The following is a 22,438-nucleotide window of genomic DNA, read 5'->3' on the forward strand; positions in this document are numbered from 1 at the left end:
GTTAAAGTTAAAGTACCAATGCTTGTCACACACACACTAGGTGTGGCGAAATTATTCTCTGCATTTGACCCATCACCCTTGATCACCCCCTGGGAGGTGAGGGGAGCAGTGGGCAGCAGCGGTGGCTGCGCCCGGGAATCATTTTGGTGATTTAACCCCCAATTCCAACCCTTGATGCTGAGTGCCAAGCAGGGAGGTAATGGGTCCCATTTTTATAGTCTTTGGTATGACTCGGCCGGGATTTGAACTCCCAACCTACCGATCTCAGGACGGACACTCTAACCACTAGGCCACTGAGTAGGTTGATCTCATTTCACCTATTTGTGTTAAAAATATGTTTTGCAAAGCAGTAATTATAGTCTGCAAATGTGCCTTGGCTCAGAAAAGGTTGAAAAACAGTGCATTAGACAACAGAAAGCAAAAAAAGTCCAAATAAGTCAGGGTGTGATGTGACAGGTGGTGACAGTACACCTACTTTGAGACAAGAGCTGTAGTGATGCATGCTTGGTTATGCTTTAAAGCAGTGTTTTTCAACCTTTTTGGAGCCAAGGCACATTTTTGTTCATTGAAAAAATGCGGAGGCACACCACCAGCAGAAAACATTAAAAATGTAAACTCGGTAGTTGATATTGACAGTAAAAAGTTGTTGTTGCAATTGTTGGATATGAATTCAAACCATAACCATCCATTCATCAATATAGCTCTTGTCTCAAAGTAGGTGTACTGTCACCACCTGTCACATCACACCCTGACTTATTTGGACTTTTTTTGCTGTTTTCCTGTGTGTAGTGTTTTACTTCTTATCTTGCGCTCCCATTTTGGTGGCTTTTCCTGTTTTGTTGGTATTTTCCTGTAGCAGTTTCATGTCTTCCTTCAGCGCTATTCCCCACATTTTCTTCCTTTTAGCAATCAAGAATATTTCAGTTGTTTTTAGCCTTCTTTGTGGGGACATTGTTGATTGTCATGTCATGCTCGGATGTACTTTGTGGACGCCGTCTTTGCTCCACAGTAAGTCTTTGCTGTTGTCCAGCATTCTGTTTTCGTTTACTTTGCAGCCAGTTCAGTTTTAGTTTCGTTCTGCATTGCCTTCCCTAAGCTTCAATGCCTTTTCTTAGCGGCACTCACCTTTTGTTTATTTTTGGTTTAAGCTTTAGACACCGTTTTACCTCCACACTGCCTCCCGCTGTTTCCGATATCTACCGTATTTTCCGCACCATAAGCCGCCCTGGGTTATAAGCCGCGCCTTCAATGAACGGCATATTTCAAAACTTTGTCCACCTATAAGCCGCCCTGTGTTATAAGCCGCATCTAACTGCGCTAAAGGAATGTCAAAAAAACAGTCAGATAGGTCAGTCAAACTTTAATAATGTATTAAAAACCAGCGTGATGTGGGCGCGCATGGAGTCGTATATCAACATGGACGGAGCTGCGTGAAAAAAGCCACCCGGCCTCTTCGCGTAAACTTCCCTTAACCACTCGCTCATCTTTTCTTCATCCATCCATCCCTTCGAGTTAGCTTTTATGATGACGCCGGCTGGAAAGGTCTCTTTTGGCAAGGTCTTCCTTTTGAATATCACCATGGGTGGAAGTTTCTGGCCAATAGCATGGCAAGCTAGAACCACAGTGAAGGATGACTTCTCATTCCCTGTGGTGCGAATATTCACCGTACGTGCTCCCGTTGTATCCACAGTGCGGTTCACAGGAATATCAAAAGTCAGTGGAACCTCGTCCATGTTGATAATGTTCTCTGGCCGGATCTTTTTTTCAGCTATCTTGTTTTTACAATATGCACGGAAAGTAGCCAGCTTTTCTTGAAAGTCTTTAGGCAGTTGCTGTGAAATAGTAGTCCGTGTGCGGATGGAGAGATTGCGTCTTTTCATGAACCGGATCCCTGACGCTTAGTAGGAGCCATTTTGTGGTCTTTACAGATGTAAACACACAAAGGAAATGAAACGTACGGTGATATCCGCGCGCTTTTTCTTCTTCTACGCGGGCGGGTGGTTGCTTACAGTAGAAGAAGAAGCGCTTCCTGTTCTATGGGGGCGGGTGCTTACCTTGGCGGTTGCTTGCGTAGAAGAAGAAGCGCTTCCTGTTCTACCGGGAAAAAAGATGGCGGCTGTTTACCGAAGTTGCGATATCGAAACTTTATGAAAATGAATCGTAATATTAATCCATATATAAAGCGCACCGGGTTAAAAGCCGCACTGTCAGCTTTTGAGCAAATTTGTGGTTTTTAGGTGCGGCTAATAGTGCGGAAAATACGGTAAGTCTTTGCTGTCGTCCAGCATTCTGTTTTCGTTTACTTTGCAGCCAGTTCAGTTTTAGTTTCGTTCTGCATAGCCTTCCCTAAGCTTCAATGCCTTTTCTTAGCGGCACTCACCTTTTGTTTATTTTTGGTTTAAGCTTTAGACACCTTTTTACCTCGACGCTGCCTCCCGCTGTTTCCGACATCTACAAAGCAATTAGCTACCTGCTGCCACCTACTGATATGGAAGAGTATTACAGGGTTACTCTGCCGAGCTCTAGACAGCACCGACACTCAACAACAACACATCATTTGCAGACTATAATTACTGCTTTGCAAAGAATATTTTTAACCCAAATAGGTGAAATTACATCATCTCCCACGGCACACCAGACTGTATCTCACGTCACACCAGTGTACTGCAGCACAGTGGTTGGAAAACACAGGTATAAAGTCATATCCATATCCTTTTTACTGTCAACTGAGTTTCGTTTTTTAATGATTTCTGCTGGTGGTGTGCGTCCGCATTTTTTCAATGAAAAAAATGCGCCTTGACTCAAAAAAGGTTGAAAAACACTGATGTAGACCACATTGAATGTTTTAAATGTAGAAAAAAATCACAATATGACCCTTTTAATACATTTTGGAATAAGGCTGTAGCTTAACTAAATATGGAAAAAGTGAAGGTCCACGAGTACTCTCCACATGCCTCATGCCTTGATTAAAATGTGATGTTTTTAAGGCTGTAGCTAACGATTATTTTTCTATCGATTAATCTATAGATTATTTTTTCGATTAATCGGTTAATCTATAGATTATTTTTTTCGATTAATCTATAGATTATTTTTCCTTTTACCGATTATTTTTTTATTTAAAAAGAAGATGAAAAAATAAATGTAGGCCAGTTTTTTTCAAAAGGCATGGCTTTTATTTACAAAAAAAAAAAGTATGGCCACTCAGTCAACATGACAAAATATTCTGTAACCACATTGAATGTTTTAAATGTAGAAAAAAAATCACAATATGACCCTTTTAATACATTTTGGAATAAGGCTGTAGCTTAACCAAATATGGAAAGAGTGAAGGTCCACGAGTACTCTCCACATGCACTGTATATTGCTTGCCTCATGCCTTGATTAAAATGTGATGTTTTTAAGGCTGTAGCTAACGATTATTTTTCTATCGATTAATCTATAGATTATTTTTTTCGATTAATCGGTTAATCTATAGATTATTTTTTTCGATTAATCTATAGATTATTTTTCCTTTTACCGATTATTTTTTTTATTTAAAAAGAAGATGAAAAAATAAATGTAGGCCAGTTTTTTCAAAAGGCATGACTTATTTACAAAAAAAAATTCTGGCCACTCAGTCAACATTGACAACAACATGACAAAATATTCTGTAACCACATTGAATGTTTTAAATGTAGAAAAAAATCACAATATGACCCTTTTAATACATTTTGGAATAAGGCTGTAGCTTAACCAAATATGGAAAAAGTGAAGGTCCACGAGTACTCTCCACATGCACTGTATATTGCTTGCCTCATGCCTTGATTAAAATGTGATGTTTTTAAGGCTGTAGCTAACGATTATTTTTCTATCGATTAATCTATAGATTATTTTTTTCGATTAATCGGTTAATCTATAGTTTATTTTTTTCGATTAATCTATAGATTATTTTTCCTTTTACCGATTATTTTTTTATTTAAAAAGAAGATGAAAAAATAAATGTAGGCCAGTTTTTTCAAAAGGCATGGCTTTTATTTACAAAAAAAAAAAGTATGGCCACTCAGTCAACATGACAAAATATTCTGTAACCACATTGAATGTTTTAAATGTAGAAAAAAAATCACAATATGACCCTTTTAATACATTTTGGAATAAGGCTGTAGCTTAACCAAATATGGAAAAAGTGAAGGTCCACGAGTACTCTCCACATGCACTGTATATTGCTTGCCTCATGCCTTGATTAAAATGTGATGTTTTTAAGGCTGCAGCTAACGATTATTTTTCTATCGATTAATCTATAGATTATTTTTTCGATTAATCGGTTAATCTATAGATTATTTTTTCCGATTAATCTATAGATTATTTTTCCTTTTACCGATTATTTTTTTTATTTAAAAAGAAGATGAAAACATAAATGTAGGCCAGTTTTTTCAAAAGGCATGGCTTTTATTTACAAAAAAAAAAAAGTATGGCCACTCAGTCAACATTGACAACAACATGACAAAATATTCTGTAACAATGTAAACATTTAAAACTTTGAACATTTAACAAAATTAAAAGTAGCGTATTTGCTTTTTAATGTGCAAATATAAAATAAACATACAGTGCAAATCTTAATATTCTGCAATAGTATAAGCATTTCAAAAGTAAAAGTATTGCTTATTTTGCTTTAAAATGTGCAAAAATAAAGATAAACATTATTTCCTTGAATTGGCGCCGGGTATATAGTATTTGCATGGGTCAAACTCGTTTCGCAAAATAATTAGCGCATGCTTGGCCTTACCGCCGGCTCAGGATTAACGCCGGATCAAACTCGTTTCGCAAAATATGAATTTTATTAGCGCATGTCTGGAATTTTCGCCGGGTCAAACTCGTTTTGCAAAATAATTAGCATATGTCTAGAACTTCCGCCGGGTCAAACTCGTCACGTCATGAGCAGAGATGGGTAGAGTAGCCAGAAATTGTACTCAAGTAAGAGTACTGTTACTTTAGAGATTTATTACTCAAGTAAAAGTAAGGAGTAGTCACCCAAATATTTACTTGAGTAAAAGTAAAAAGTATGTTGTGAAAAAACTACTCAAGTACTGAGTAACTGATGAGTAACATACACACTCATATCATATATATATATATACATACATATACATTGATATATACAGTATATAATTTATATGTATTTATTTTGCTGTTTTTGTTTACATGTTAAAGGTGTTTTAATGAATATACATGCATGTTTAACATATAGATTCCTTTCTTTCATGAAGACAAGAATATAAGTTGGTGTATTACCTGATTCTGATGACTTGCATTGATTGTAATCAGACAGTAGTGATGATAACGTCCACGTTTTCAAATGGAGGAGAAGAAAAGTTCCTCCTTTCTGTCTAATACCACATGAAAGTGGTTGGTTTTTGGCATCCTATTTGTCCAGCTTCCATATTCGTTTTTATACACTTAACAAGAAATATATTGGCGACAAACTCCGTAGCTTGCTAGCTTGTTTGCGCTGGCTTTCGGAGACTCTTGTTTTGAAAGCGCAGGCGCGATGGAGCGGCACTTTTATTGAACGTCCTCATGTGCGGTCAGTCTTGAGGCTTTTGACGGGATGTACGGTTGAAATAAAAAAAGTATATTTTTTCCTTCACACTTTTGATTGATTGATTGGAACTTTTATTAGTAGATTGCACAGTACAGTATATATTCCGTACAATTGACCACTAAATGGTAACACCCCAATAAGTTTTTCCACTTGTTTAAGTCAGGTCATGTGACCACCTGGCTCTGTTTGATTGGTCCAACGTCACCAGTGACTGCATCTGATTGGTGGAACGAAGTGAAACGTCACCAGTAAGGCAGGCACTTTGAAGGTCTGTCTGACAGACCAAAACAAACAAAGCGTGCATTAACAGATCGATACAAATTAGTAGCGAGTAGCGAGCTGAATGTAGATAAAAGTAGCGGAGTAAAAGTAGCGTTCCTTCTCTATAAATATACTTAAGTAAAAGTAAAAGTATGTTTCATTAAAACTACTCTTAGAAGTACAATTTATCCCAAAAGTTACTCAAGTAGATGTAATGGAGTAAATGTAGCGCGTTACTACCCACCTCTGGTCATGAGTGACACTTCACCTGTCATCATTTTCAAAATGGAGGAGGCTGATTTCAATCATTTGAAATCGCATAAAGGGAAGAAGATTAAGAGCTATTCAGTAGGATTTAAGGTCCAAGCTTTTGAATATGCTAAAAAGAACAGTAAGCGGCTATGTTTTATTAATATACCGTAGCTGCGTGTGTCAAATATGAGTCATTAAATGACTCCCGCCTCCTGGTGGTAGAGGGCGCTAGTGATCCTTCTTGCGACTACCGGTGCTGCAGAAGAAGACAACAAGCAACAAGAGTGAGCAGTGATCGTTTGCTTGCACTTTTAACATGGAGGATTACATATCTCAAATAAAACACTTTTCTAAACTGGACTTTCAATGGAAGCAGGAGGTAATACTTAAAGCAGGGGTGCTCACACTTTTTCTGCAGGCGAGCTACTTTTCAATTGATCAAGTCGTGGGGATCTACCTCATTCATATATATCATTTATATTTACTTATTTATGAAATATATGTTTTTGTTAATAAGTTAAAGGTGTTTAATGATAATGCAAGCATGTTTAACACGTATAGTTAATATTGTTAATAAATTAAAGGTGTTTAATGATAATACAAGAATGTTTAATACATATAGTTAATATTGTTAACAAGTTAAAGGTGTTTAAAGATAATACAAGCATGTTTAATACATATAGTTAATATTGTTAATAAATTAAAGGTGTTTAATGATAATGCAATCATGTTTAACACATAGTTAATATTGTTAATAAATTAAAGGTGTTTAATGATAATACAAGAATGTTTAAAACATATAGTTAATATTGTTAATAAATTAAAGGTGTTTAAAGATAATACAAGCATGTTTAACACATAGTTAATATTGTTAACAAGTTAAAGGTGTTTAATGATAATACAAGCATGTTTAACACATATAGTTAAAATTGTTAATAAGTTAAAGGTGTTTAAAGATAATGCAAGCATGTTTAACACATATAGTTAATATTGTTAACAAGTTAAGGTGTTTAATGATAATACAAGCATGGTTAATACATATAGTTAATATTATTAATAAGTCAAAGGTGTTTAAAGATAATACAAGCATGTTTAACACATAGTTAATATTGTTAACAAGTTAAAGGTGTTTAATGATAATACAAGCATGTTTAACACATATAGTTAATATTGTTAATAAGTTAAAGGTGTTTAAAGATAATGCAAGCATGTTTAACACATATAGTTAATATTGTTAACAAGTTAAGGTGTTTAAAGATAATACAGGCATGTTTAACACATATAGATTCCTTTCTTTCATGAAGACAAGAATATAAGTTGGTGTATTACCTGATTCTGATGACTTGCATTGATTGGAATCAGACAGTGGTGCTAAAAACGTCCGCATTTTCGAATGGAGGAGAAAAAAAGTCCTCCTTTCTGTCCAATACCACGTGAAAGTGGTTGGTTTTTGGCATCTTGTTTGTCCAGCTTCCGTACTCCTTTGTATACACTTTACAAGAAATACATTGTCGGCAAACTCCGTAGCTTGCTAGCTTGTGCACGCCAGCTTTCTGAGACCCTTGTTTTGTTAGCGCAACTGTGCAGTCGGTCTTTGGAGTTTTGACGACAGGTACGGCGCCAGAGTCTGTTGAAATAAAGTGTTTCTCGCCTTCCAGTCGGTAATTTAAATGAGCTGGCAGCAGCCAGCGTCATCTCAGAAGACCCTCGGGTGCCGTGAATGTCAATCAAGTGACGAAAGTGACGTCATAGTGAAGATTTATGATCGCTCATTTTTAGGACTATTTTTTTAATGGCTGGCTGGTGATCAACTGACACACCCTCCGAGATCGACCGGTAGCTCGCGATCGACGTAATGAGCACCCCTGACTTAAAGGAATATCTCCATCGAGACAGAGAGACTTTTAAAACTGAAGAAAGATAAGGAAGACTTCTATAAACAAGTTATCGATGCTTTTGATCAGAAGGAGCTGTGCATGGACTCATAAGTAAAGGTAAGACCATAATAACGTTTTTTGTATTACCGTATTTTCCGCACTATAAGGCGCACCTAAAAACCACAAATTTTCTCAAAAGCTGACAGTGCGCCTTATAACCCGGTGCGCTTTATATATGGATTAATATTACGATTCATTTTCATAAAGTTTCGATCTTGCAACTACGGTAAACAGCCGCCATCTTTTTTCCCGGTAGAACAGGAAGCGCTTCTTCTTCTACGCAAGCAACCGCCAAGGTAAGCACCCGCCCCCATAGAACAGGAAGCGCTTCTTCTTCTACTGTAAGCAACCACCCGCCCGCGTAGAAGAAGAAAAAGCGCGCGGATATTACCGTACGTTTCATTTCCTTTGTGTGTTTACATCTGTAAAGACCACAAAATGGCTCCTACTAAGCGACAGGGATCCGGTTCATGAAAAGACGCAATCTCTCCATCCGCACACGGATTACTATTTCACAGCAACTGATATTCCTGTGAACCGCACTGTGGATACAACGGGAGCACGTACGGTGAATATTCGCACCACAGGGAATGAGAAGTCATCCTTCACTGTGGTTCTAGCTTGCCATGCTAATGGCCAGAAACTTCCACCCATGGTGATATTCAAAAGGAAGACCTTGCCAAAAGAGACCTTTCCAGCCGGCGTCATCATAAAAGCTAACTCGAAGGGATGGATGAAGAAAAGATGAGCGAGTGGTTAAGGGAAGTTTACGCGAAGAGGCCGGGTGGCTTTTTTCACGCAGCTCTGTCCATGTTGATATACGACTCCATGCGCGCCCACATCACGCTGGTTTTTAATATATTATTAAAGTTTGACTGACCTATTTGACTGTTTTTTTGACATTCCTTTAGCGCAGTTAGATGCGGCTTACAACACGGGGCGGCTTATAGGTGGACAAAGTTTTGAAATATGCCGTTCATTGAAGGCGCGGCTTATAACCCAGGGCGCCTTATGGTGCGGAAAATACGGTAAATGTGCTTTTCATGATGGCATCCTTACATCACTCAAATTTATAAGCGCAGGCCTAAATTTACCCCACGCCTTTTAGTAAGCGCAGGAGTGAGAAGAGGTTTTAAATTAATTAGCGCCCTGGCGGCTATTCAAGTATGCGACGCGTCGACGCACAAAAACGGCGTCGACGTATTTACGTAATCGATGACGTCGTTTCAGCCTTAGATGTTTTACCACAGAGGGTTGTGTTTAGTGCACAACTATTGTACTGTGAAAGGCGCTAAGAACTAAGTAGTCCGAAGTCCAGATCAGGTTTGTATTCCCAGTTTGCCGTATGATTGCTGGTAATTAATAGCTCTCTTTATGACAGAAAGCACGGCCCTCTCGGGCTGTACAAAGGCTTGGAGGCGAAGCTGCTTCAGACGGTCCTAACGGCCGCCCTCATGTTTGTGGTGTATGAGAAGATCACCGCCGCCACCTTCAAGCTGATGGGCCTGCACAGGAAGCTCAAGCAGTGAACCGCAGACCTGCGAGTGGACGTGGACGCACACTTGAGCACCAAGAGGTGGGATTTGTGCCTTTCTTAAGGATGCAGCTTGCTCACCCTCACTTTAAATATGCAACATAACCAGAAGGCATTGCATACTTGCCCTTTTTGGAAGAAAAAAAACAAACTTAACTGTTTGGTTATTGTGTTAAACCAATTTGAGATTCATGTGAGGCAACTGCTACACATTTGTCATAACCATTCCTCTCACACCCACGGCCTTATTTTTTAAGGGAAGGCTTAAGATGAATATTCCTCTCTGTCAGATGAAAATAGTGACCTATTTAAAGAATCTTATATTTAATTTAAGCTTATACATATGCGTACCTGCCAACTACTCCGGTTTTCCCGTAATTAGTACGGTTTTCATCAACCTATTCCGGGTTACGGTTGCAGTGATAAAAAATACGTTTTTTCATTACCGTATTTTCCGCACCGTAAGGCGCCCTGGGTTAAAAGCCGCGCCTTCAATGAACGGCATATTTCAAAACTTTGTCCACCTATAAGCCGCCCGGTGTTGTAAGCCGCATCTAACTGCGCTAAAGGAATGTCAAAAAAACAGTCAGATAGGTCAGTCAAACTTTAATAATATATTAAAAACCAGCGTTCTAACAACTCTGTTCACTCCCAAAATGTACGCAAATGTGCAATCACAAACATACGTATATCAACATGGACAGAGCTGCGTGAAAAAAGCCGCGTAAACTTAAACTTACCTTAACCACTCGCTCATCTTTTCTTCATCCATCCATCCCTTCGAGTTAGCTTTTATGATGACGCCGGCTGGAAAGGTCTCTTTTGGCAAGGTCTTCCTTTTGAATATCACCATGGGTGGAAGTTTCTGGCCATTAGCATGGCAAGCTAGAACCACAGTGAAGGATGACTTCTCATTCCCTGTGGTGCGAATATTCACCGTACGTGCTCCCGTTGTATCCACAGTGCGGTTCACAGGAATATCAGTTGCTGTGAAATAGTAATCCGTGTGCGGATGGAGAGATTGCGTCTTTTCATGAACCGGATCCCTGACGCTTAGTAGGAGCCATTTTGTGGTCTTTACAGATGTAAACACACAAAGGAAATGAAACGTACGGTGATATCCGCGCGCTTTTTCTTCTTCTACGCGGGGGGGTGGTTGCTTACAGTAGAAGAAGAAGCGCTTCCTGTTCTATGGGGGCAGGTGCTTACCTTGGCGGTTGCTTGCGTAGAAGAAGAAGCGCTTCCTGTTCTACCGGGAAAAAAGATGGCGGCTGTTTACCGAAGTTGCGAGATCGAAACTTTATGAAAATGAATCGTAATATTAATCCATATATAAAGCGCACCGGGTTAAAAGCCGCACTGTCAGCTTTTGAGTAAATTTGTGGTTTTTAGGTGCGGCTAATAGTGCGGAAAATACGGTAATTAATTTTTTTTTTTTTTTTTTAAGTTTTATTTACGAAATCGCGTAACAACAATGACAATCGACACTGCTTCCCGTAACTTCCTATAGAGCCATTCCGAATGCCAAGCACGAGGCACCAGTTGCCATTGTTTCCAAACGAGCGAACGATCATGGAATCAGCCGGAGAAACATCGCAAACGAGTCTTAAACCGAAAAGAAAACTGCAGTCATTCCGTGAAGAATATTCAAAAGCCTATCCGGGAATAATCATCCGTTCCAAAAAGGGTGAAAACTACGCGAATTGCACCTTGTGCAGACAAGATTTTTCGATCGGACACGGAGGAATTAGCGATGTAAAAGACCACGTTGGGACAAAAAAACACAAGTCTAATGCCGTTGCTAGCGATACAAGTGGAAAACTTTCAACGTTTTTCGGATTTTAGCCACAAAAAGGTAATGACACCAATGTTATCTATTGGAATTGTTTAGTACTGTTATACTGTTAAAAGTGTTTATACTATTTATGCTTTCAAGTCCAAGTTGAAGAAATCTTGTTAAATGTTGACAGCATAACTACCAAAATACAGAAGTATGTCCTTAATATTTTTGCAGTGCTATTTCTGTTGAAAAGTTCAAATGATTACATTAGAGATGTGATGTGCCACTTTTCAAGTGTCTGATGGCTTCAATTAATTTTCATTAATTTTTCATATTTTGAATTCTTTTGAAAGGCTTACAAAAAAACTACATTTGAATTGTAATTCCATGCTATTGACAGGACTATTAATTTTAATGAAGTTAGCTTACCGTATTTTCCGCACCATAAGGCGCCCTGGGTTATAAGCCGCGCCTTCAATGAACGGCATATTTCAAAACTTTGTCCACCAATAAGCCGCCCCGTGTTATAAGCCGCATCTAACTGCGCTAAAGGAATGTCAAAAAAACAGTCAGATAGGTCAGTCAAACTTTAATAATATATTAAAAACCAGCGTTCTAACAACTCTGTTCACTCCCAAAATGTACGCAAATGTGCAATCACAAACATAGTAAAATTCAAAATAGTGCAGAGCAATAGCAACATAATGTTGCTCGAACGTTAATGTCACAACACACAAAATAAACATAACGCTCACTTTCTGAAGTTATTCTTCATTCATAAATCCCTCGAATTCTTCTCCTTCGTGTCCGAATTGAAAAGTTGGGCAAATGTGGGATCCAAAATGGCCGGTTCCGTCTCGTCGAAGTAATCGGAGTCAGTGTCACTGTTGTCCAGCAGTTCTGTGAATCCTGCCTTCCGGAAAGCTCGGACCACAGTTGTGACCGAAATATCTGCCCAGGCATTTACGATCCACTGGCAGATGTTGGCGTCGTCTGGCGCTGTCTCCCTGTCTCCCTGTCTTAGTGAAGGTGTGTTCGCCTTCTGTCATCCACTGTTCCCACGCAGTTAGCAGTCTAGCTTCGAATGCCCTGTTGACACCAATATCTAGCGGCTGGAGGTCTTTTGTCAATCCACCCGGAATGACGGCGAGTATTGAATTAAGCGCGTAAGCGTGTCTCTTAATGTGATGTTATGAGCTAGCAAATATAACAACTACACTACCCAGCATGCAACGATAGTGACGAGCATGCGCGGTAGCCCTGAGAAGCGTTGTATGCTGGCAGTTAGAATGTGGTTATGAGCACGCTGTGAGTAAACGTTGAGAACTCAGTTAACATGCCTCGTCTGCATTATTTATAATTAGACAGACAACACACTTAATAGGAGCCATTTTGGGGTCTTTACATAAACACACAAATGGAAATTAAACGTCACATATCCCAGCATGCACCGCGCGCTTCTTCTACGGGGAAAAAAGATGGCGGCTGTTTACCGAAGTTGCGAGACCGAAACTTTATGAAAATGAATCTTAATATTTATCCATATATAAAGCGCACCGGGTTAAAAGGCGCACTGTCAGCTTTTGAGAAAATTTGTGGTTTTTAGGTGCGGCTAATAGTGCGGAAAATACGGTACCATGTTTACAGTATGATAATTGTGATAGAAATGTGAATTTTAGGCACAGAATATTTTTTACAATTGAACAAGGCAGTAGATTATACAAGCTTGGACAGAAAGTTAATAATGACACCAATTTTTTTTTTAATGGAATTGTTTAGTACTGTTTTACCATTTGTTTACTGTAAAAAGTGTTTATACTTTCAATGAACAAATTGAAGTCTTGTGAAAGGTTGACAGGATAACTGGCATTAACTGTCAAAATAATTTCAAACTATTGAAGTTAGCTTACAGAATAAACATGTCAATCAACCCATATGATTTTTGCTGTAATATTTTTGTTTTGAAAAGTCACTGTGACTGATAGAAAAGTGATGGTTTTAGCAACATTTTAATCTGTCTGAATGCTAATAATCATTTTGCGTCGGGGGGCGAAGCCTGAATCCCCCACCAGGACTTTGTCCTGGACCTACCGGGGCCTGCGTCCCCTGGACCCTGGCTACTAGGTTTTTCTGATTTCAAAAGTTGGCAGGTATGCATATGGAATATAATTTATGTGTCAAAAAATTGAGGGAAAAAGTAAGGTGCTTTTAGGGACGTTGATTTACAAAAACATGATGTATCAATTATCCTCATGAATGTCAGTTTGAACTATGAAAAGCAGGTGACTTTCTATTAGCAACCTGATACTGTTGCCTATAAATGTCTGTTCTTGATCATCCTGTGCACACTTGAAACGTATTTTAATCTTGTGAAGGTGATATTTTAGCGGGAAATTACACAAAAAGTGGAAAAAACACTAAGACTATGAAAGATAATGAAAGAAATCAAAACATAATGTTTCCATAAGTTTTTGTCCAAAATTAAATGGTTATTAAAATAAAAATCGCAAATATTTTTCATGTGGGTTCCGATCACATCTTTTAAAGCCATTGGCTACATTCCTGTGTCATTTCTAGTAAAGAAAAAAAAAAAATCACTTGAGCGCAATCTATATGTGCAAGTCGTCCTCCAGGGGGTTCCTCGGACCACCAAGCACTGACATGACAGCCCGGTTCAGGTTCATAAACAGTTTTGTTTTCCAATCAAGTCTCTTGCTTTTCAACAATTGTTTTGTGTCAGTCGCTCTTGCTCCAACTCCAACCCCCCTCTCCTCCCTGGCTGCTGCCTTTTAACAGAGCGACAGGTGATTAGATAACCAGGCCCAGGTGGGCCATCTACGCACCTGTCCCTGATCTCGAAGCCGGTCCTGGCACACCCCGCTTCGCTGCAGGTCCGCAGGCCACTCCCCTCTCCACACTATACATCTATAATTATGGATATTGTGTATATCCATCCATCCATTTTCTACAGCTTGTCCCTCGGGGTAACAGGGGAGGCTGGAACCTATCCCAGCTGCACTCGGGCGAAAGCCGTGCGTGTATACATATGTATTTATAAACATACACATGCATATGTATACATACACGTGTGTGTGTGTATACATGTATATGTATCTATTCTATATATGTATATAGAAGTAAGTGTGTGTATTTACGTGCGTGCGTTTACATAAACATGTATATATATTTATAAATAGACTGAGTCAAAGTAATTTTTTTTTCTGGACTGGAAATGACAAGAAAGTATCAAAGACATGTTAGGGGCCCAAATGAAAAATATTTACCATTTCTATTTTAACTCTAAAGGCTTAGTGGCCACATGCGTGGACAGCACATTTTAGCTCTTATTTCCAAAATTGTGTACACTACTGAATTGGGGTCTTATGGCCACTTATGTGGACACTTATCCTGCCATCTGGTGGTGTCGGAAGAGTATAACATGCAATGGAATTTGGAAAAAAAATAAGAATTAGCATGTCACTAAACATGAAGTACACGTTTGTGTACTTATGGACTAAGTACATCATATCAAAAGATGATTCTTAGTTTTTATTCTAATTAGGGTCCAATAAGCCCAAATAGCAAAGAGAAATAAAAAAAAGCATGTAAACAAACAGCTTGGGCCTTAAGAGGTTATTAATCATTTAAATCTCCCTGAGAGCCAGTGTCCTCTGCAGTGGACATTACACATTTTGGGAAGAAAAGAAAATTGCCTTATAGGCAAAACACAAATGTCTACTGCAGTGGACACACAAACATCCCTTTGGTGTAAGGTTTACATGTCAATTCTTCCTAGCTTCTATTGCAATTCTTAGTTGACTTATGTGATTATTTTTATTAAACATACATTGTGTAAAATGCATTCTGTAAACCAAACAAAAACTATTTGTGTCTTTGTTTTTTGTTTTAATAATATCAGGGGGCAATAAAATGTGTCTTTAACGATTCCGATTCGGAGCTCACTTTTTAACTCGGGTAGACAGAAATAAGACAACTGTAGAATTTGTCAGAGATTTTTAATTGTTCCAACTGGTATACAAGATGAAAACTTTGCAGAGAGCGATGGTAATCAACACCTAGATGTACCACACATGAATCCATTGAACATGCTAAGAGACTGGCATAGATGAGTAAAATGTGATTATAGTGCCATGTTGTTTAGATTAGTTGTAATTGTTTCATGCTAAGCGTAAATTAGTACTGATGGTGCGCATTTTTAATCCATTTCATTCACGTACCAGTCTGGCAGGAAAGAATAAGACGAGTTCCTGTGAACAGAGTAGGTCACATCGGAGTGCTCTTTCCTGGAGAACAGATATACCACACTGCAATAGAGAGAATACCTGTTAACAGGCTAAAGTTTTATTTTTTAAACACAAGGTCTCACCAGGGATCGTCTTCGGTCGCCACCTTCTTGACAAAAGACAGGAATTTGCTGCAGAAGTTCATGCAGACGTTTGGCTTCCAGAAGTTGACCTCACGCTGCTCAAAAGATACAAATAAAGTTACTTTTTTTACCATTGCAATGACATACAACAACACCAACAACCGTGTACCTCAGCAATCTCAGGAATATCGCTGACTTCAAAAGTCTTCACAGACTCAACAATGCCGTCGTCATTACGGAAGCCTGCGACGATGCGAGGGACTCCGAGAAGGTAGGACTGTGCCCACCACTGGTTGAGCTTGTACCTGAGAAGAAAGCAAATGAGTCAGAGAACAAAGCGAAATTAAAGCTGCAAGCAGCATTGGTCGGGCCCGCGTATTTGGCAGGTGCTAGTCCTAAGTGTCCCAATACTTTTGTCAAGTTTTAGTCCCAAGTGTCCCAATACTTTTGTCCAGTGTACGTGTCCCAATACTTTTGTCCAGTGGTAGTCCTAAGTTTCCCAATACTGTTGTCTACTCTTAGTCGTAAGTGTCCCAATACTTTTGTCAAGTTGTAGTCCCAAGTGTCCCAATACTTTTGTCCAGTGTACGTGTCCCAATACTTTTGTCCAGTGGTAGTCCTAAGTTTCCCAATACTGTTGTCTACTTTTAGTCGTAAGTGTCCCAATACTTTTGTCAAGTTGTAGTCCCAAGTGTCCCAATACTTTTGTCCAGTTTTCGGCTTAAGTGTCCCAATACTTTTGAACAGTGATAGTCATAAGTGTCACAAGACTTTTGTCTAGTGTACCTACCTAGTCTGCATTGTGTGGGCACACTGGTGCATCCTGCTTTTAAGCAGCCATCTTTAAAAAAACAGCAGCGCAGCAGCATCAGCGCAGCGGTTCTTTGAAGGGTCATAAAATCAAAACCGGAGCGGCAACTTTTAATCAGAAGGGTTCAATCCCTCTCCTGTGTTAGTTTGAAGCTGAAACAACAAATGTGCTCAGAGGAGATAATGTTTGAAGAAAGGTGACCGGTTTTTACAAAAATGTTGTTTTGAAGGGGGAATAGCAAACTTCCTGTTGATTTTTGCTGGGGGTTGTCAATTTATGAAATGCAGTTCTAAGTGAGACCTACATAGAGGTTTTTGTTTCATGTCTCTCCGACCTTCCCAGTGGGAGTTACAGGCAGTTTTGTCATTTTTTTCTTCCGAGGAGCAGTTTTTTCTGCGTTTTATTCAAAAATTGCGGTAGAGCGCAATTTTGAGATTTGGGGTTAGTTTTTTTTATTAGATCGCAATTTTTGCCAGTCCTGATGTGTGCGTTCAGTTTGGTGAGTTTTGAAGCATGTTAAGGGGGTCAAATTACAGCTCAAAGAGGCAAAAGTGACTGTTTTTAGTACTTTTTTGTCTTGAAGGGGGAATTGCCAACTTCCTGTTAATTTTAGCCCGAGAATGTACCGTTATAAAATCTAGGTCTGAGTCAGACCTACATAGAGGTTTTTGTTTCATGTCTCTCCGACCTTCCTAGTGGGAGTTACAGGCAGTCTAGTTTTTTTTCCCTAGGGGGCGCTAGAGCGCAATTTTGAGTTTTGTGGTTCAGGTTTTTTTTTTAAAGGCAATTTTCGCAGGTCCTGATGTGTGGGTCAAATATGGTGAGTTTTGAAGCATGTTAAGGGGGTCAAATTACAGCTCAAAGAGGCAAAAGTGACTGTTTTTAGTACTTTTTTGTCTTGAAGGGGGAATTGCCAACTTCCTGTTAATTTTAGCCCGAGAATGTACCGTTATAAAATCTAGGTCTGAGTCAGACCTACATAGAGGTTTTTGTTTCATGTCTCTCCGACCTTCCTAGTGGGAGTTACAGGCAGTCTAGTTTTTTTCCCCTAGGGGGCGCTAGAGCGCAATTTTGAGTTTTGTGGTTCAGGTTTTTTTTTAAAAGGCAATTTTCGCAGGTCCTGATGTGTGGGTCAAATATGGTGAGTTTTGAAGCATGTTAAGTGGGTCAAATTACAGTTTAATGTGGCGGCGGAAGAATAAAGAATAATAAAACCTTACACTACCTTACACAATTCAATAGGTCCTTATGTCCCATTGCATAAGGACTCCCTTTGGGAGTCCTTATGCAATGGGACATGCGGGCCCTAATAAGATCTACTAGGCTGCGTACACATTTTTGTTTTTGTACTCTGTTATGGACCAAAAATGTTAAAAGATTGGTTTTGGTGCAAATTACTTATCGCTCATACTAGTATTTTTTATTATTGGACCAAATTATTATTTTTTGGCTGGAAGATGGCGCCGCAGTAGTGGCTACTGTCCGCAGGAGCTCAGGGCTCTTGTCTTTCCCCCTTTGTGTTTGTGGTGTTTCCCTCTTGTTTTTTCTGTGTTTCTTGGATCGGTCCTGTTCAGGACTGTGCAACAAGGGGTTACACTTTCGTGGCTTCTGCCCTGCTTTTTGGTGCTTTATTTGGGAACATTAGGATGTGCCTCAGGGGAAGCCGTGGCTTTGTTTGCGCCAGAGACAGGCTGCTGGCTCTCTGCCACGCTGGAGTCCACGTGTAGAAACCGGAAGAGATGCGCAGGAGGAGACAGGGCTGCGGCGCTAGTAGCGTTGGGCGTCGGGATAGACGAGCTTCACCCAACCCTGGCTGAGTGGGCATGTACCGGACACTTCTGTCTCTTTGAATGGATTCTCGCTAATCCGTGTGGACTTGACATTGGCCAAGACCTTGTGGTGGGCAGCCTAGGACGGAGTCGGCTCTCTTGGTTGCTTTGTTGATGTAACGATGTGTCACATCATATCTTATGTTTCCTTAGTTTGTGTTTATTTCCTGTGTTGCGCTCTTATTTCTGGTTCCTTTTCCTGCATGACTCTTTCCCCTCACCTGCAACTGATTGGCAGCCTGGCCACACCGGGTAGTGGTTGTCAATCAGCTGGCTTCTACAAATACCTGCACGGCCCTTTCGCCAGGGCTCAAGGATTGTTTATGTTACTGTTAGCTGCACGCTGTGTGCATGACTGCTCATCCGGTGTTGAATATAATTATTTACTTGTCTTACCTGCACGTCATCCTCCTGTCTCCTGCTTCTTGGGGCCATGCGAGTACATGACAGAATCTTTGAGACAGAAAGTGACCTTGCGAAAACGCCTGTCGGCGACATGGAGCTGAGGTTTTGGACCGCACATGTCTTGGAGGCTCCCCGTATGATCAGTGCCAGAGCTTGGTTCGCATTGCCGGTAGTAAGTCGGACACGTTTCCAGTGAGGGTTGGACTCCGCCAAGGCTGCCCTTTGTCACCCATTCTGTTCATAACTTTTATGGACAGAATTTCTAGGCGCAGTCAAGGCGTTGAGGGGATCTGGTTTGGTGGCTGCAGGATTAGGTCTCTGCTTTTTGCAGATGATGTGGTCCTGATGGCTTCATCTGGCCAGGATCTTCAGCTCTCACTGGATCGGTTTGCAGCTGAGTGTGAAGCGACTGGGATGAGAATCAGCACCTCCAAGTCCGAGTCCATGGTTCTCGCCCGAAAAAGGGTGGAGTGCCATCTCTGGGTTGGGGAGGAGATCTTGCCCCAAGTGGAGGAGTTCAAGTACCTCGGAGTCTTGTTCACGAGTGAGGGAAGAGTGGATCGTGAGATCGACAGGCGGATCGGTGCGGCGTCTTCAGTAATGCGGACGCTGTATCGATCCGTTGTGGTGAAGAAGGAGCTGAGCCGGAAGGCAAAGCTCTCAATTTACCGGTCGATCTACATTCCCATCCTCACCTATGGTCATGAGCTTTGGGTTATGACCGAAAGGACAAGATCACGGGTACAAGCGGCCGAAATGAGTTTCCTCCGCCGGGTGGCGGGGCTCTCCCTTAGAGATAGGGTGAGGAGCTCTGCCATCCGGGAGGAGCTCAAAGTAAAGCCACTGCTCCTCCACATCGAGAGGAGCCAGATGAGGTGGTTCGGGCATCTGGTCAGGATGCCACCCGAACGCCTCCCTAGGGAGGTGTTTAGGGCACGTCCGACCGGTAGGAGGCCGCGGGGAAGACCCAGGACACGTTGGGAAGACTATGTCTCCCGGCTGGCCTGGGAACGCCTCGGGGTCCCACAGGAAGAGCTGGACGAAGTGGCTGGGGAGAGGGAAGTCTGGGCTTCCCTGCTTAGGCTGCTGCCCCCGCGACCCGACCTCGGATAAGCGGAAGAAGATGGATGGATGGATGGATGTCTTGGAGGACATGAAGGCCAGGTTTGTGCGGTTCCAACCCACGGCAAGCTCGCTCCTTCTCCCTCCGCCGTCACCTCCCGCGCTGCGCCCAGCACGGCCACCGCCTTCCGCTCTTCCAGTGGGACTTCCAACGCCGCTTCCTGCCTAGTCTCAAGTGGGTCTGCCGACACAACCATCTGCCTTGTCTCAAGTGAGTCTACCGACGACGCCACGTCCAGCTTGTACCCCAGCCCGGCCTCTTCCTGCTAGTCCAGTGATCGCTCCTCTGGAGCCCACCGCGCTGTCCTATTGAAACTAAACTTGTCGTTGTCAAATTAACCTCCATAAATGCTGGCTGGAAAATTGCAACATTACCTAAAGGCAGTCCGCTGCAAGTATGCCCGTTTTCCCCCCAAGTGTTTGAGCCACTACAGAGTCTGCAACCAGACGTAACGTCACGTGGAACAAAGGTATGGAAATATGGTACCATTTGTCTTTACGCAAATCGTTGCCTTTACTACCAACGGAATTCAGTCAGTCCCTTTTTAAAAGTATCAAATTCGGTACCCATTCCTAAGCATTGCCAACCTGTGGAATTTGTCACGCTGTTTGGCAGTGTGGATATTTCCTGCTGTCTTCAGCTCAATGTAGCAGGCTGGAGGATCCGGGGCATTAGGATCTTTATCTCTGCAATCCAGTTCACCGGAGAACAGGAGACTGTGATCTGCGAGACGGGTTTGGACCACGATGTAGAAGGCCTCGTTAGAGTTGACCACGCCACTCGAATCCGGTACACCGTCAATGGTATCTTCAGGGACAAATAGTATATCAATTGTGACAGAACAAAACCAGAGTACACAACATTCAAATAGACCACTATGCACTCCAGCCCGACCCACCCAGCCGTAAGAGCCAATCCTTGTCCGGAAGTTATGGATCTGACTTGCCGACTTCTCTTACCCGCATTTTTTTAACAAGTGATGCCAGATGTACAGCAGTGGCAAATGCTAAAGACTACAAGGGAAGTTTAGCTTACCCTAAAATATAAAAAATAGTGGTCAAATATATTCTTTTCATTGAATAAATGTGTTAGGATGTGTCTAACTTTTGTTTAGACTCAGCTAGAGTTACTTTACAAAAGATAATTGTGGGATATTTTTCTTGTTGCCCCACTTATGTTTGATTCTATGAAATGTTTGGATATATTTAGTGTTTAGAGCAGGCGCAAGAAGAAGAAAAAAACAAGACAGAGGGAAATTGTGGGGACACCTGAAATAGACCCTCCTACCTGAACACATGTACTGCTCAAACTTGTACCCCCAGTATATGTTCTCTTCATGACTCTCAGTGCGATGGACTTCACTTTGGCGAGCAGCTTCTGTTTTTACTTCATTGATGTAAAGCGTTCCTCTGAACTTGGTGACGGCCAGCAACCAGCTTGACATTCTTTGATATGGAGTTGTCAACAAGTGTGTCAAGCGGCCACGGGATGTCACAAAGTCAAAATCCAAAGCTCTGAGGAGAGAGAAAAAGGTGAAATGAATTAAATGTATCATGTAAACCCACAGGTGTCCAAACCTGCACACTAAATAGAATCACTAAATCAAGCCATTTTGATATTTTACATTTTAAAACCAATACAATATATCATTTTTTTTAAACCTTTAGGACTCCCTTCAAGTTTGGTCCCAGGGACCGGCAAGGGTCTCACTCAGAAAAATAAATAAGTCATACAGTTGCTCTCATAAGTTGACATACCCTGAGAGAATGTATGATTTCTTGGCCATTCTTCAGAGAATATGAATGATAACACAAAAAACCTTTCTTCCACTCATGCTTAATGGTCGTGTGAAGCTATTTATTGGCAAACAACTCTCTTTACTCTTTTTAAATCAAAATGACAAAAGAAAGTACCCAAATGACCCTGATCAAAAGTTTCCATACCCCAGTGACTTTGATCTGATAACATGCACAAAAGTTGACACAAACAGGTGTGAATGGCTAATCAAGGTTCCAATCCTCACCTGTGACATGTTTGTTTGTCATTAATGTGTGTGTATAAAAGGTCAGTGAGTTTCTGGGCTTCTGACAGACCATTGCATCTTTCATCCAGTGCTGCACACATGTTTCTGGATTCTGAGTCATGGGGAAGGCAAAATAATTGTCAAAGGATCTGTGAGGAAAGGTCATTGAACTGCATAAAACAGGAAAGGGGTATAAAAAGATATCCAAGGAATTGAGAATGCCAATCAGCAGTGTTCAAACGCTGACCCTGATCAAAAGTTTCCATACCCCAGTCACTTTGATCTGATAACATGCACAAAAGTTGACACAAACAGGTTTGAATGGCTAATCAAGGTTCCAATCCTCACCTGTGACATGTTTGTTTGTAATGAATGTGTGTGTATAAAAGGTCAGTGAGTTTCTGGGCTTCTGACAGACCATTGCATCTTTCATCCAGTGCTGCACACATGTTTCTGGATTCTGAGTCATGGGGAAGGCAAAATAATTGTCAAAGGATCTGTGAGAAAAGGTCATTGAA

At 40.8% G+C, this 22,438-nt stretch overlaps 2 protein-coding genes across 2 annotated transcripts in view; one reads left to right on the plus strand and one right to left on the minus strand.

Annotated features, from left to right (window-relative positions):
- The window catches only part of LOC140679726 (peroxisomal membrane protein PMP34-like), a 32,782-nt gene extending 22,938 nt beyond the window's left edge, over positions 1-9,844 (plus strand). The window contains exon 9 of the mRNA XM_072915749.1: positions 9,410-9,844. Coding sequence (XP_072771850.1) covers positions 9,410-9,557 — 148 coding nt within the window. The 3' untranslated portion in view covers positions 9,558-9,844. The remainder of the gene's footprint in view (positions 1-9,409) is intronic.
- A 5,497-nt stretch (positions 9,845-15,341) lies between these two features.
- LOC140679727 (decapping and exoribonuclease protein-like) lies at positions 15,342-21,407 on the minus strand. Its single transcript, XM_072915750.1, has 5 exons — positions 21,185-21,407; positions 20,485-20,704; positions 15,899-16,034; positions 15,730-15,824; positions 15,342-15,667 (listed from the first exon to the last, which is right to left on the minus strand). The coding sequence occupies exons 1-5, from the start codon at positions 21,339-21,341 to the stop codon at positions 15,559-15,561; spliced, it is 717 nt and encodes a 238-aa protein (XP_072771851.1). The 5' UTR covers positions 21,342-21,407; the 3' UTR covers positions 15,342-15,558.
- Between the last annotated feature and the right edge of the window lie 1,031 nt (positions 21,408-22,438).

This window comes from Nerophis lumbriciformis, linkage group LG22, assembly GCF_033978685.3.
Source record: "Nerophis lumbriciformis linkage group LG22, RoL_Nlum_v2.1, whole genome shotgun sequence".
Classification (NCBI taxonomy): Eukaryota; Metazoa; Chordata; class Actinopteri; order Syngnathiformes; family Syngnathidae; genus Nerophis; species Nerophis lumbriciformis.

Coding starts and splice junctions, on each gene's coding strand:
- LOC140679727 (XM_072915750.1), bottom strand. CDS start 21,341: ATGTCAAGCTGGTTGCTGGCCGTCACCAAGTTCAGAGGAACGCTTTAC. Junction 16,035..20,484: donor CAGCGTGACAAATTCCACAG/GTTGGCAATGCT, acceptor CTTTCTTCTCAG/GTACAAGCTCAACCAGTGGT. Junction 15,825..15,898: donor ATATTCCTGAGATTGCTGAG/GTACACGGTTGT, acceptor TCTTTTGAGCAG/CGTGAGGTCAACTTCTGGAA.